Source organism: Scyliorhinus canicula, chromosome 10, assembly GCF_902713615.1.
Source record: "Scyliorhinus canicula chromosome 10, sScyCan1.1, whole genome shotgun sequence".
NCBI classification, from domain to species: Eukaryota; Metazoa; Chordata; class Chondrichthyes; order Carcharhiniformes; family Scyliorhinidae; genus Scyliorhinus; species Scyliorhinus canicula.
In genome coordinates this window covers 179,902,810-179,918,967 of record NC_052155.1, presented here as the reverse complement: position 1 = coordinate 179,918,967, position 16,158 = coordinate 179,902,810, and the positions used below count along the sequence as shown (strand labels likewise).

Genomic DNA, 16,158 nt, shown 5'->3' with positions numbered 1-16,158 from the left:
TGTTGTTGCTAACCTGATGAATGGGGAAGAGTAACTGAACGCACTAATGGTTATGGACTTCTTTTCTCACCTAGACTAATTTTGCGACTCTTTGTACCATATTCGTCTCCACAATTGTTTTGAAAATACTTGCCGCCGTACAAACTACTGCCAAAAGCCTATCAATAGTACTGCACCCAGGCAGCATGTAACAATTGCTATAATTTTTTAAAATTCATTTACGGGATGTGGGTGTTGCTGGCTGGGCCAACATTTATTGCCTATCCCTAATTGCCCTTGAGAAGGTGGTGGTGAGTTGCCTTCTTGAACCGCTGCAGTCCTTGAGTTGTAGGTACACCCACAGTGCTGTTAGGGAGGGAATTCTGGGATTTCGACCCAGTAACAGTGAAGGAACGAGGATATATTTCCAAGTCAGGTTGATGAGTGACTTGGAGGGGAACCTCCAGGTGGTGGGATTCCCAGGTATCTGCTGCTCTTGTCCTTCCAGATGATTGTGGTCATGGATTTGGAAGGTGCTGTCTAAGGAACTTTGGTGAGTTCCTGCAACGCACCTTGTCAATGGTAGATACTTCTGTTTTGCGTCGGTGGTGGACAAAATGAATATCTGTGGAAGGAGGAGCAATCAAGCGGACTACTTTGTCCTGGATCGTGTCGAGCTTCTTGAGTGTTGTTGCAAATGCACTCATCCAGGCAAATGGAGAGTATTCCATTATACTCCTGACTTGTGCCTTGTAGATGGTGGACAGGTTTTGAGGGGTCAGGAGGTGAGTTACTTGCTGCAGGATTTATAGCCTTTGACCTTCTCTGGTAGCCACATTACTTATATGGCTGGTCCAGTTCAGTTTCTGGTCAATGGTAACCTCCAGATGCTGATAGTGGGAGATTCAGCGATGGTAATGCCATTGAACGTCAATTCCATTTTATCCCCAGATGAAGCTTTTCATTTGGGTGATGAACAATTTGACAGACATTATGACATTTCGACAAGTTGAGATTGACTTCAGTAAGGCCTGTGACTTGATTATTTTTCAAATCAATTCTTTCACCAAATAACACCATTGATTACTCTGAGAAATGTAACAGCGTTGTGGTACACCTACCCCACGGGGACTGCAGCGGTTCAGGAAGCTCACCACCACCTTCTCAAGGGCAATTAGGGAGGGGCAATAAATGCAGGTGTAGCCCACGACACCCAATCCAGGGAAATAATACATTTTAAAATGTAATTGGTCTCCGCATATATGTGCAGTCAGGTTCAGCATTGCTAGTGTATGGGGAGATGACATTGAAGTGGGTGATCGGTCATGATTGTGTTGGATGGCGGAGAAAGCTTGACTGCTCCTATGGTCCTGTCTACTTGGTTTGACATCAGGCCCAGGGTGGGGAGTTAAGCTGTGATATAGTTCAGCTATGATCTAATTGAATGGCAGAATCGGCTGAATGGACCCATTCCTGTTCCTGTGCTTGCATGCTCTCTTCGAGTGTGTCTTGTTCACTGGAAGTCTGGGATTGAGGACTTTGTCTGGCACTAAATCAACATTCTTGAACCACAGAACATATGAAAGGCGAGACGAACTTTGTCAATTCTGTGAATTATTCGGGAGAGAAATAAGGAACACTTTCACTTTGGGTATCCTGTTGGCAATAAGGAGCCCAAGTGCTACACAGGACAGATAGAACATAAAACTGCTCTGAATTTATCCCAGAAATCTGCTATATGGTCCTTCTTGAAGTACCACAGTGATTCTTTTCCATTCACTCCAAGTTGTCAGTATGACACCAATTGGTCTTCTCGTGAACAGTTAGCTCAGGTCGTGCAGAAGGGGTTGACAAGAATGGTTCCAGAGATGAGGAACTTCAGCTATGAGGATAGATTGGAGAGGTTGGGACTGTCTTCCTTGGCGATTTGATGGAGATGTTCATGAGGGGACTGGATAAAGTAGATAGGAAGAAACTGTTGCCACTCGTAAGAGGATCAAGAACGAGAGAGCACAGATTTAAAGTGATTCGCAAAAGAAGCAAATGTGAGGTGAGAAAAAGCTTTTGTCACACAGCGAGTGGTCGGGCCTTGAATGCACTGCCTTGTAAGTGTGGTGGAGACAGGTTCAATGGAGGTGTTCAAGGGGACATTGTTTCTATGCAAATAATTATCCAATGCAGGGGTACGGGGAAAAAGGCAGGGCAATGGCACTAAATCATCATACTCACTCAGAGAGCCGGTACAGACACGATGGACCAAATGGCCTCCTTCTGCAGCATAACCGATTCGGATTTGCATCTTCTTTGGAATCTTCCTGATCAATGACTAAATGGAGATTGCCGAAGTGCAATTAGCAGTTGAATCATTTTTGGCAGCAGAAATTGAGGGGGAGGGAAACTATTAGTTTGTGTTATCGATAGAATCCTTATAGTGCAGAAGGAGGCCATTCGGCCCATCAAGTCTGCATTGACTATGTGAAAGGGCACCCTACCTAGTCCCAATCCCCAGCCCTATCCCCATAATCCCGTAACCCCACTGAATCTTTGGTCACTGAATCTTTGGGTTTGAATGAATTAGAACAAAAGTAGAATAGTAATTTGGTTTAACATTATGGATCTTCAGCAGCGCAACTGTTGCATCCTGTCGCACGACGGTAATATGTTTTGAATCCCAACACCACCCAGAGCAGATAGAGTAATTATTTAAGGTAATGAAACACCCAAACACATTTTGAAGACTATTGTTCCAAATTTGAGCTCCCCCCCCAATTTTATTCTCATTCCCAATTCCAGTTGGGCTGGGATGATTGAAAGAAATATATTGGGTTTCATTAAATGTTTTTGGGGTAGGTGCACGTATACGTGCGTGTTTGTGTGTGTTTTTGTGTGCGTTGTGTGTGCATTATGACTGTTGCGTAACAGAGATAATAAAAACGGGAAGGTTTCTGAGAAAAATCGGCCCTGCCTTTCTCTTCCTGTCACACTCCCCGCGCAGTAAATCAGGATCTTGCCAAGTAGCCAGTTTTACCTTCACCGAGGTTGTGTTTTGTGTGTGTGTTACAGAGTTGTACAGCCTCACCAGCAGCCGATATTAGAAGACGATGAGCTGCCTAACTCCAGCCAGAGCGAAGAGAAGCCTGGCCCCTCGCGGGCTGGAGCTCGGAAACGTCAGCCGAGCATGTCTGAAACGATGCCCCTCTACACACTCTGCAAGGAGGACCTGGAGAGCATGGATAAAGAGGTGAGCAAAGGGGGAAATTGGAAAGGAACCCGGTTCAAACGGAGACAAGAGCAGGGGATCGTTTGCAGCACGTGTGGCCTGTCATGGGAAGATCAGTACACGAAACGATGCCGTAGGGATTTGAGATTTAACAGTCGAGTCCTTTGTGATTCTCCGTAACCTTCTGCTTTAAATAATGTGCTGAACGACGGAGCACGTGACATTCGGACACCTCACTGCAATCTGAGACAAAATTCGAAAGAAATTCACTGAGATACCTTGGGCTGGATTCTCCGCCGTCGGGATGCTCCCTTTTGCCGGCAGCCTTGGGGTTTTCCGACGAGTGGGGCTGCCCCAGAATGGGAAACCCCATTGACCAGCCGGCGGGATGGAGCATCCTGACGGCGTGCCGCAGAAGTCTGGTGCAACGGGACGGAGAAACCTGCACCATAACCACAAGTTAAGGTGCTGGATAAATACATTCATTTTGTTTCGTGTTAATACTGCTCATGAAACAAATGCGTTGCAAGTCACTTACTTTTGGGAGAGGGAAGCTTCTTTATTACCCAGTGGTGCAGTTTGTTGTTTGTATTACCCTCTTCCTGCCTTCACACCTTATTGTGATGCAGGAAAACATTTTGGCACAGTTTGCGTTTGCAACCAGGTGCTTGAATTAACATGTGGAAAATGGTCATTTTTGCTTCTGTGGTCCAGTGAACCATGCTCTTGATTTGAATTTGTTAGCCATAAGCGTGGTTCTGAAAACATTGTCATTGTATTCAGTGTGGATTCTACCATAGTATAGGACGCCATTTATAGAAACATTCGATAGTTTAGCAGTCATGGGCCGAATACTGAACTACTTCAATAATCTTCGAAAGTGCTGGCCGAATGTATCAAATTTGGAAATAGGACAAACTTGTTGCACAAACTTTGAAGTGCGGTTTTAGGCCTGCTGCATAATGTTCAGCAATGTAAAACTAATCTTAGTATAATTTTGTTCACGGTTGGCGCAAGCGCTGTAATTTAGAGCTGCTTCTGTGGTGATTTTAGCACAACTCTGATTGACTTGGTAAAGTAAATGTGTACAGCTAAACAGACACTGATATTTCACTTTTGCAAGAATATTGTGCCCTGAAACAAGATAATGTCTGTGAGACTTTTAAAAGGGAAAAATGATGGAGCCAGAAGCGACTGATGGGAGACTGAAAGAAAAACTCTTGTTTCCTGTCACCTGTGTGAGAAACCTGACTCAGGTTTGCACAGTGTTGACATGGATTTAGCTGCCCTTTGAAGACATTTAACTGGGCAGCAAGGCTGCAAATTCCAGCCGGCATCAGTGCCTGACTCTCCTGGAATTTTCCTGGTGATTGGACCACCGAGTTGGTCCTTGGCAAAAGCGTGGCAAGACTTGTTTTTTGGCCACCACATCCTCTTAAGTAGAAAGTTTCTTGAGGGTGGAACTATTGAAAGAAATTGCCATTTTTCTTGGTTTCATTTTGCATAAATCCTCAGAACATCATGAATTGGTGAACTTTTTCTGAGGTAACTTTGAAAGCAAAGTTTGTGTAGCCTAATAATTCTGGAATCCTAGAATCCCCACAGTGCAGAAGGAGGCCGTTTGGCCCATCAAGTCTGCACCTACCCTCTGAAAGAGCATGTCCTTTCTCCCGCCCTATCCCAGTAACCACTTAACCTAACCTGCACATTTTTGGACACGAAGGGGCAATTTAACATGGCCAATCCAGCTAACCTGCACATCTTTGGATTGTGCGGAGAAACCGGAGCACCCGGAGGAAATCCATGCAGACACAGGGAGAAGGTGCAAACTTCACAAAGTCAGTGACCCAAGGCCGGAACTGAACCCAGGTCCCTGGTGCTATGAGGCAGCAGTGCCACCGTGCTGTGCCTCTATTCTGCAGCTACATTTGCTGTGTACAGCATGAGAGCCAAAAACGACACCTGCAGGTGAGTTAGTTAATGGATAATGGCTCAAAGTGGATCTTTATATTTTGGTCATTTAAACGATTTTTTAAAATGTGTTTTTCGGTGGGCGGCATGCTGTAGCAGTGGTTAGCACTGCTGCCTCACGCCGCCGACAACCCGGGTTCGATCCCGGCCACAGGTCACTGGGTGGCGTTTGTACGCTTTCCCCTTGTCTGCGTGGGTCTCACCCCCACAACCCAAAGACCTGCGGGATAGGTGGATTGGCCACGCTAAATTGGAAAAAAATTGCGAAATAAAATGTGTTGTTCATAAAATAAGGCATGGTAGCACAGTGGTTAGCACTGTTACTTCACAGCTCCAGGGTCCCAGGTTTGATTCCCAGCTTGGGTCACTGTCTGTGTGGAATCTGCACGTTCTCCCTGTATCTGCGTGGGTTTCCTACGGGTGCTCCAGTTTCCTCCCACAAATCCCAAAAGACGTGCTGTTAGGTGAATTGGATATTCTGAATTCTCCCTGTGTGTACCCGAACAGGCGCCGAAATGTGGCGACTAGGGGCTTTTCGCAGTAACTTCATTGCAGTGTTAATGTAAGACTACTTGAGACAATAAAGATTATTAAGATAATATTAAGGATTAAACTCGCTATACAATTGTTCGGATTTGGGGAGGGTGGGTGGAATTCTCAATGCAATCTGGAATTTTAAGCGTTTTATCTTTGTTAACGTCTATGTTCGTTGCAAAGAAGGAGCAAATGCGTCTTATGTTTCAGACATATCTTGGTGTCCGCAAAAGATACGAAGGGTCGCATTTCTCCTGTAAGAAAGATCAAAAATCTCTTGTTATTTTCAAGGAACGAGTGGGGGGTAGGCGCATTTACAATCACCAATCTTTGGAGACCACTCTTGCATTTCTTTCCAAATCCTTTCTGTGGAATCGTACACCACTCTTGTGCACGTTTGAACGTGCCAGTTCTCCCTCCCACGGCAGCCCAGTCTCTCTGCAGCAAAACCACACTTAACAGCGATATTTTGCCCAACATCTGGAGCAACTAATACACTCGATAAGTTAGCTGGAGGTTTTCAGAGGCTTTTAATTCGGGTTGGCAATGATTGCAGAGCCTATTGTGGGGAGGGAGAGTAAATATTGATTCCGGTATTGTAGGCCACAGGACAAATAGCCAGATTTGGCACGTAGAATTGCCTTGTTCGTGGGTATAATTAAATGTAATCAAAGTTTTGCTTTTCAAAATATTGTCTTTGCCAAGAGGTCAGTGCAGCTGTCCCGTGGATTTGCATTTGTTAGAATTTTAATCTGAATGTTCATTGCCTGAAGGAAATGGTTTAATTCTGCAGTCCCATTACTTGTATTTCAAAACCTCTTTAAATATTTTTGTTTCGTCAGACATTCTTCCATTTTGTATTTTTTATTTAGAGTACCCAATTCATTTTCTCCAATTAAGGGGCAATTTAGCATGGCCAATCCACCTAGCCTGCACATTTTTGGGTTGTGGGGGCGAAACCCACGCAAACACGGGGAGAATGTGCAAGCACCACACAGACAGTGACCCAGGGCCGGGGTCGAACCTGGGACCTCGGCGCCGTGAGGCCACAGTGCTAACCCACTGCGCCACCGTGCTGCCCCCAACATTCTTCTATAAAAGGTGCTGGAAATCATAGTTCTTCTCCACTTAACCATTTAAAAAAAAATATTCTTCACATTGTAACGACACCCTGGGCTAGCGCGTGGCCAATTCCAGCCCCACTTGACCCGGAGTCACAACACAAGTGAATTAACCAATAATTCTTAGAAATATACCAAAGTCTTTGGCCCTTGGCTGCCCAATAATTACAGTCACCAGGTTTGTAAATGTAAACACAATTACTGTTTACTTATCGCAAGAACTATTATGAAATATGCAGCCAATGCAATTGGTCAACTACTATCTAATTCAGGGGTGGGCAAACTTTTCCGTGCAAGGGCCACATTCAGAAATTCACAATTTTAAAGGGCCGCATAGTATATTAAGTAAAATAATTACTTCACCCGGTTATGATTCTGGGCGCCTCATATAGAACATAGAACAGTACAGCACAGAACAGGCCCTTCGGCCCTCGACGTTGTGCAGAGCAATGATCACCCTACTCAAGTCAACGTATCCACCCTATACCAGTAAGTAACCCAACAGCCCCCCCCCCCCCCCCCATTAACCTTAAAAAAAAATTTTTTTTTTTTAATGACTTGGTGAGCCGCATAAAGACCTTTCGGCCCGCGGGCCGTAGTTTGCCCATCCCTGATCTAATTCCTAATCCCACTTTAACTTGCCCCACCTCTAATATATATATATATATACATACACACACACACACGACAGACAACACAGAGGGGAGGAAAGGGGTAAAGATCCTAAGTAAAAGGAAATAGAACAGTACAGCACAGAACAGGCCCTTCGGCCCTCGATGTTGTGCCGAGCAAATGATCACCCTACTCAAACCCACGTATCCACCCTATACCCGTAACCCAACAACCCCCCCCCTTAACCTTACTTTCTAGGACACTACGGGCAATTTAGCATGGCCAATCCACCTAACCCGCCCATCTTTGGACTGTGGGAGGAAACCGGAGCACCCGGAGGAAACCCACGCACACATGGGGAGGACGTGCAGACTCCGCACAGACAGTGACCCAGCCGGGAACCGAACCTGGGACCCTGGAGCTGTGAAGCATTTATGCTAACCACCATGCTACCGTGCTGCCCCGAGTCTTTATTTCAGATGGTGGTTTTCAGCACGTTACTCCTCTTCAAACTTTGCTTTCAGTTTGAGGTTTTACTGTAGATTCATTCAGGTTTCTAGTTTCAGAAGTACAGCCTGTCTGCAGAGTGAGAGAGCAGGTTCTTGGCTTTGTTTGCAGCCTGCAATGGTTCCCCTGTAGATTCATTCATTCAGGTGCTCTGCAGCTTCAGGAATACAGCACTCACAGCCCTTCCTGGAGAGGGAGAGAGAGCAGGTCCTTGTCTTTCTGTGTCCAGGACTCAACTGCTCCCTCAGGACTCTGGGATAGGATCCAATCACCACCGGTTGCCAGGCAGAGTACGGACGTTTGGCCCATTCATTGGCCACCAGCCAATCAATCAAACTGAGTCCCAGCCCATCTCTCCCTCTGGTGCCGAGAAGTCTGAAGCTCCTGTTCAAACTAAACTCTCCTGTGACTTCTGAATTCCTCATTCTCTCCGCGGCTTGACTTAAAGATTCGCGTGCTTTAAACATCCATGGATCAAAAATGATGGCGGCAAAATAAAAGAGAGGGAAAATAAGGGACTAAACAGGAAGGATCCTTGCAATATTTACAAATGCGAAATAGTGCATTGCTGGGTTTCTGGCCCTGTAACTATTCAATCAGGCTGTCTATTTACTACTTTCTGTAATATGTTCTGCCTCACCCATCGGCTGCTGAGATGACCTTGCATGACTTTATCAGCAGACTTGACTACATTGGCTTCAGCATTCCCCTCCCCCCTGATCATCTCCAATTTAAAATGTCTCCCTGGCCGCACCCCTACCGATCGCTGTCGCTTCCTTCAGCTCCCCAGAGTTCTCTGTTCTCTGAACCTAGGCCTTCTGAATGGCCCCTTCCTTCATTTCCACAGATTTTCGATAGCCCAGTCTGCCGATGCCCAGAGCTCCATGCTCTGGAACCTCCTCCCCAGAGCGCTTCAGTTCCAGACCCTTCTTCAACTCCCGTCACCGTAATCATTGGCCATCCCCTCCTCGTATCTCCTCCTTTGGATTGGCCATCAGTTTATCTGTTCGACTATAACACTCTGAGGTTTTTCTCCATTCAAGAAAAATTCTAATTCTATGAATTCTGTGTAAACATCCAGCTTTCAGAACACCGTACATTTAGGCCCAGTTTGCCGAGTCACTGAGAACTATTAGGTGGAGCAAGTGACCTTTTGGGTTGTTCAGGAATTAAAATGCATCTGCATTCAAAGCGTCTGGTCATAATTTAGCATGCAAGGCAATCTTAATTGCATACGAAATATTACTTGCAATATATCGGTGTGTCAGAACTGTTGAACGTCCTTATCTTTATGACTTTGTTATTGTGTAATTTACGACATTTATTATGTCTTTGGTATTTGGCTTCATGTTGAGACTGGATCCACCTCCGATAGGTGGAGGAAGGAACTAGCAATTCATCTGGAACTTTATTAAATTTATTAGTGACTGCAGACTAATCATCTTGTTGAGTTCTGATGTGATGCTGCCTTCCTCCAGCTCTAACTGCACCACTGGGATGTGACCTATTTCATCATTCCTTCATTGCCTTGTTGTGGTCCATAACTCAATATTCACAGTGATTTTATAAAGAGAAGTCTGAGGGGGGAAATATTTTTGCTCTGACTATTCCACCCTAATGATGAATAAGTGCTTTGTATTGTGAGAAAACACATGTTGAATCCTATGAGGTGACACAGATCCACTGCTGTTCACTAACCTCCCTCCAATGTGTTCCAGTCATCCATTAAGGTTTGCCTCCCAGCTTCAAGAGAGGGCTGGCCTGAGTAATCCCTCGCGCTTTCTCCTAGTTCATGCTGTATTGCAGCAGTGACTGCTCTTCTGAGGGAGTGCTGCGGTGTCAGAGGTGCTGTCTTTTTGCTGAAATGTTAAGCCGAGGCCCCTGTCTGCCCTTTCTGGGTGGGTGTGAAAGATCCGACGGCACTATTTCGGAGACGTGCAAGGCAGTTAGCTCCAGTGTCCTGGCCAACACTTATCCCCCAGCCAACAACACTGCAGCCAGTATATTGTCACATTGATGTTGGGTCCTGGCTGTGAGCAAATTAGCTGCCAGGTCTCCTACTATTCGTCAAACTGGAAGGCGTCAAGCGTCCAAGTGGACACTGCGAGCTCCCTCTCCTGGGACACCCGGTTAGGAGCATAGCAGAGAAGAGAAGCAGAGAGTCAAGCTGGACGACCCCGCTGACCACCTGCTGCCCAGACCTGTTAACGACCGCCACGGCGAGGCCCCAGACAGGCTTACAAGGAGGACCTCCTCCCTCCTTGCCTCCCACACCCAATGGCCCACTGCATGCTTGAGCTGCCTTGACACTTGAGTGCCGTTGGGACAAAGCACTACCATTTTAAGACCACGGGTGGCTTTTTCCGCAAACCGGATATCAGTGGACGCACAACGCGCAAATGGTTGCAGGGTCATCCAGCCCACTGGTCTGCCATCCAGCACTACCCCGACTTGGTCACCCCAGCAGCCTGAACCCTCTCTTCCACGGGCCACCTGAACGGTGGAGGTGTGCATTTCTGAGCAGTGGTTCTCTAACAATGGCCACTACTCCTGATGGCCGAGTGCTCCAGTCGCGAGGCAACCATATTCCAGACTTCGATCATTTCCTTATAAAAGACAGGCAATTCCTGCAAAGAGGCATGGAAACTTCCCAGGCCCCAAAACTGGAGCTGCAGGTCATAGTTGAGGCATTGATAGACTGGATGTTGGGCACTTTTTCTCCCAGAGAGTGGTGACCTCTGGAATACATTGCCAGTGGGTTCTGACTCTATATATACCTTTGAGATGGAACAGGCCTGATTTCTGACTGAGGCAAGGATTGCATTGAAGAAAAGCCAAGTGTCTTTAAAGTTAACGTTTGGTCCATGTGATCTTGTGAACTGGGGTCAGAAAGGAATTTTACAGAGTAATTAGTCTTCCCTAATTGCCCCTGGGCTCTCTTTGCCCCCCCCCCCCCCCCCCCCCCTCCCCCCCCCCCCCCCCCCGACTCTCTGGGATTGCACCGCGTTGGAGGAGAGGGGGATCAATTGGAGGGAAGGAATCTTTGACCATGATGGTTGAGCCATTGTGGATAGGAGCAGACTGGTGTTACAATCCCATTTGATGTTCTAACTGGACGGGAAGATCCCAGAATGGAACCCTGGCTCAAAAGGCCGTAACTTTTATTTTATTCTGATGTGGATGAGCAGACTCACACGACCGCTAATACCCAGGGAGGTCATCCCTAACTCAATGTCAAATCATATGGAAAATGCAAAATAAATAGAAGGAAAGAAAGGTGGGATTAAGAGAAAGCGAGAGATAAAAGAGATGAAAAGTAATTTTTAAAAAATATTCAAATCTCAAGCAACAATTGAACTCTGAAGGAATGAAAGTCCACCGCTATTAAAATTACGTTTCAACACCAGAGAGAATAAATAAGATTGGTTCCATTAAGATTTGCCTTACCAGAACAGACAGATATTGTTTCAGTGCCAAGTTTCTCGATGGGATACTGGTACAGCGGAGCTTCAGGAGAAGCTAACACAGTCAGATGGCAGGTTACTGATTTCCATGTGGAAATCTGGATGCATGGCTGTGAGAAATTTTCATTAGATTTACACTTTAACAGTGTTCAGTGATATTCTTACTGATATCCTCCCGGGCCATTGAGTGTTAAAAGGATTATGCTGGTTTGATCAGCCGGTTAGTGTTTTTTTTCCCCCCCCAAGGCTAACCCCATTTTCAGATGACGCCACTGACTGAGGGGGTGGCAGAGTGGGTTGGTGCACGAGGGAATGGAGAAAGAGATATTCAAACCACTCCATTGAGTCTCATTAATCTTACCAGTTAATTAATAATCGATCTCCGCCACATTGGATGAACTGGAGCAGGAGAGGGACATTGTCAGTCCATTTCCATAAATAACTTGCATTATCTCATGACCTCATCGTGGGCCAAATCACTTTTACTGCCAGTGTTGTCGAGTGTTGTCGTTGTTCGAGGAGATGTGACGACCAACTTGCGCATAGTAAGATCCCACTAAGCAGCAATGAGATAATGGCCAGATAATCAGGTTTTTTTAACGTTGTTTGAGAGATACTTATTGGCTGGGGTGACCCCTAAATATTGGCTAGGGGACACCCCACAATATTGGCTAGGGGACATCCTAGAATATTGGCTAGGAACGCCTACAAAATAATGCCGTGGCATTTTAAGGCCCAGCAGTCAGGTGTTTGATTTAACACCTCATCTAGAAAGACTGCTCCTCTGTGCTGCGGTACACTCTCAGCCCGACACTGGAGTGCTAGCCTGGATTATCTTCCCAGGTCCCTGGAGAGGGTCTTGAAACCACAAACTTCTCACTCGGGAGACAAGAGTGCGAGGAAGCGCTGGGTTGCAGCTGACACAAGAGTGGAATAGGCTGAAATTGTCCTCTCTTTAGGGCCGGAGGGCCTATTCCTGTGCTGTACTTTTCTTTGTTCTTTGTTCCCTCCCCCAGTAAAGGAAGAATTAAAAATAGAAACTGCTCTGGCAGATTAATGATAAGTGGGCAGCACGGTAGCATGGTGGTTAGCATAAATGCTTCACAGCTCCAGGGTCCCAGGTTCGATTCCCGGCTGGGTCACTGTCTGTGTGGAGTCTGCACGTCCTCCCCCTGTGTGCGTGGGTTTCCTCCGGGTGCTCCGGTTTCCTCCCACAGTCCAAAGATGTGCGGGTTAGGTGGATTGGCCATGCTAAATTGCCCGTAGTGTCCTAAAAAGTAAGGTTAAGGGGGGGGGGTTTGTTGGGTTACGGGTATAGGGTGGATGCGTGGGTTTGAGTAGGGTGATCATTGCTCGGCACAACATCGAGGGCCGAGGGGCCTGTTCTGTGCTGTACTGTTCTATGTTCTATGGTCTATAAGGAGCCAGAGAGTGTGCAGTTGAGGTGCTGCAATCAACTTGGGGACAAGGAAGGAAATTCAAGAGACTTCAGTGGGGACAAATTGCAAGAGGGATTGCAAGTTGAACCAGATAGATTAAAGCACTTGAGCGACCAAATAAATGTGATTTGTACAGTGCGGTTGCCTTCAGCAATGTCATTGGCCTGACAACTAATTTTCTCCCAAGACTGGAGGCATACCGTGGGCAGCACGATAGCCTTGTGGATAGCACAATTGCTTCACAGCTCCAGGGTCCCAGGTTCGATTCCGGCTTGGGTCACTGTCTGTGTGGAGTCTGCACATCCTCCCCGTGTGTGCATGGGTTTCCTCCGGGTGCTCTGGTTTCCCCCCACAGTCCAAAGATGTGCAGGTTAGGTGGATTAGCCATGATAAATTGCCCTTAGTGTCCAAAATTGCCCTTAGTGTTGGGTGGGGTTACTGGGTTATGGGGATAAGGTGGAGGTGTTGACCTTGGGTAGGGTGCTCTTTCCAAGAGCCGGTGCAGACTCGATGGGCCAAATGGCCTCCTTCTGCACTGCAAATTCTATGATAGCACATAGAATTCCAGCAGAGGAGAATAACTGCTTTTCACAAAGTTAATCAGTGAACTGCACACTTTGGGCAATGCGGGATGATAATAAATGATTGTATTTGATGGATGTTATCTTTGTTATTTTGTACCTTTGGAAATGATCCCTTTGCATTCCAATCCTCTGGGTATTGATGTTGCAAAATGACATGAAGATTTGATTTGGAAGCCACGTGTTCACCCTGTGTTTTGGATGGATGGAGTGGGGTGTTGCTGTGGTGAGACATGAGCATTTGCTCATGCCGTGGATTGTTAAATCTGGGAAATGGATTAAACCATAAATAAATTTCAGTTCAAGTCTTTCCAGTGTGATTGTAAATCTATCTGCTTCCAGTGAGTCATCTAATTTATGTATCAGAGTTTGCAGTGAGGAACAGTACAATGCACGCAAATGTGCTTTCTTTCTTAGTCAATGCTTGACCAGAACTGGGATTTCATAGAATCTTAGAATCCCTACAGTGCAGAAGGAGACCATTCGGCCCAACGAGTCTGCGCCTGCCCTTGGAAAGAACATCCATTTTAGGCCCACGCCCCCACCCTATCCCAGTAACCCAACCTAACCTTTTGGATACTAAGAGGCAATTTAGCATGGCCAATCCACCTAACCCGCACATCTTTGGACTGTGGGAGGAAACCGGAGCACCCGGAGGAAACCCACACAGACACGGGGAGAACGTGCATACGCCACACAGACAGTCGCCCGAGGCTGGAATTGAACCTGTGTCCCTGGAGCTGTGAGGCAGCAGTGCAAACCACTGTGCCATCGTTTGTAGCAACAATGAGCAATGCAGAAGTATTAATTATATTCACGGAGCAGTATGAAGGAAATGCATGGTGCCCACCACCCAAAATGTTGGTATGTAAATAATGAAACCGTAAGGTCCTGTTAAAATGGGACTTCTCGCTGTCAGGAGAAGTGAGAAACCTGATTTCTGAACACTCTTGATAGCTGTGGACATATGAGCAAATGCACAGATTGAGAAGACTTTACCATTTATTTTTGACAGACATGAGTTGCACTTGATTTGTGTTTCATGATCAGCGTCTATTTTTAGACAAAAATGCGTCTATGTCATTTCACATCGATCCGTGAGATGTGCCAGGGAACAGCTTCCAATGTTGGCTTTGGAACTTGCCCGCCAGACCTAATGGGGAACAGTACTCACCGATGTAGGTTTAAATTTAATCTTAATGTTGATGCCAACCCATTCAAAATACATGAGTTCATGACGGTGTGAGTGTCAGCCCTTTGAGGCAGAAGGTCGTGGAGTCGAGCTCAACCCTAGCAACTGGAGGATACGTCTAGGATGATTTTTCAATTCATGACTGAGGGAGTCTTCCTTCGTAGGTGAGCATAAAAGATCCTTTGGCCCTATTCAAAGTAATAAGAATAATCTTTATTACTGTCACAAGTAGGCTTACATTAACACCGCAATGAAGTTACTGTGAAAAGCCCCTCGTCGCCACAATCCAGTGCCTGTTTGGGTCACAGAGGGAGAATTCAGAATGTCCAATTCACCTAACCTGCACGTCATTCGGGACTTGTGGGAGGAAACCGGAGCACCCGGAGGAAACCCACGCAGACACAGGGAGAACGTGCAGACTCCGCACAGACAGTGACCCAAGCCGGGAATCAAATCTGGGACCCTGACGCTGTGAAGCAACAGTGCTAACCACTGGCCAACACTTAACGAGCACTGTTCTAGCCAATCATCTGATCGTTTACCTCGTGATTGTGGGACACCATTGAAACCGAATTGGCTACTGTGTTTGCCTGCAAGTGCAACAAAGACTTCCAGAAACACAATGTGCGGGATGCTCCATTTTGCCGGCGCCCGGGGGTTTCCCGACGGCGTGAGGCTGCCCCACAATGGTAAACCCCATTGACCAGCCGGCGTAACAGAGAATCCCGCCGGCGGGTCGAGACAGAAATGTGGCGGGGCGGAGAATCCAGTCCCATGTCTGTGAATAAGTCCTGATGCTGCTGCAGTCTGCACAAGAAAGCCCAGGTCTCCTTTTACACTGGGGTGCTCCCCTCCTTCCACTCACCCTGAATAAAACCAGGCATTCATAACGAGCTGCAAGCCGCAACAGGAAGCGAGACGGTCTTTTAATAATTAATTAGCTACCCAGGCATTAAGGTTGTTCTGCAAGGCTGAGTACCGGCTTTTAAGATATATTTTAATGAAATAGAGGAGGGTGATCAAGAAGTTTGCAGGTGACACAATAATTGGCGGCACAGTATATAACGAGGAAGGATTGCTGCATCAATGGACTGGTCAGATGGGCAGTAAAGTGACAAATGGAATTCAACCCAGAGAAGTTCACAGTGACACCTTTTTGGGGGGGGGGGGGGGGGTCAAGGAAAGCAAAGGCTTACACAATAAATGGGGAGGATACTGAGAGATGCAGAGGAAGCGAGACACGTTGGAGTGAATGTCCACCAATCCCTGAAGGTATCAGGACAGGTTGACAAGATGGTTGAGAAGGCAGATGGGATCCTTTCATTTATTAGCCAAAGAATAGAATACAAGAGCAGAAAGTTAGGTTGGAACTACATAAAACATTAGTTAGGCCACACGGCGAGTACTCTCTGTAGCTCTGGTTACCTCGTTACAGAAACTGCATCAGAGAGGATTTAAGAGCGGATTTGTTTCACCATATAACAATAAACAATGGATATTTATACAGACTAACACAATATGCATTGCTCCATGATGCT

The 16,158-nt window shown here is 46.4% G+C and overlaps 1 protein-coding gene across 1 annotated transcript in view; it reads left to right on the top strand.

Moving 5' to 3' along the window:
* ctdp1 (CTD (carboxy-terminal domain, RNA polymerase II, polypeptide A) phosphatase, subunit 1) overlaps positions 1–16,158 on the top strand; it is a 288,341-nt gene that overhangs the window by 146,743 nt on the left and 125,440 nt on the right. The window contains 1 exon segment of the mRNA XM_038810246.1: positions 3,043–3,220. Coding sequence (XP_038666174.1) covers positions 3,043–3,220 — 178 coding nt within the window.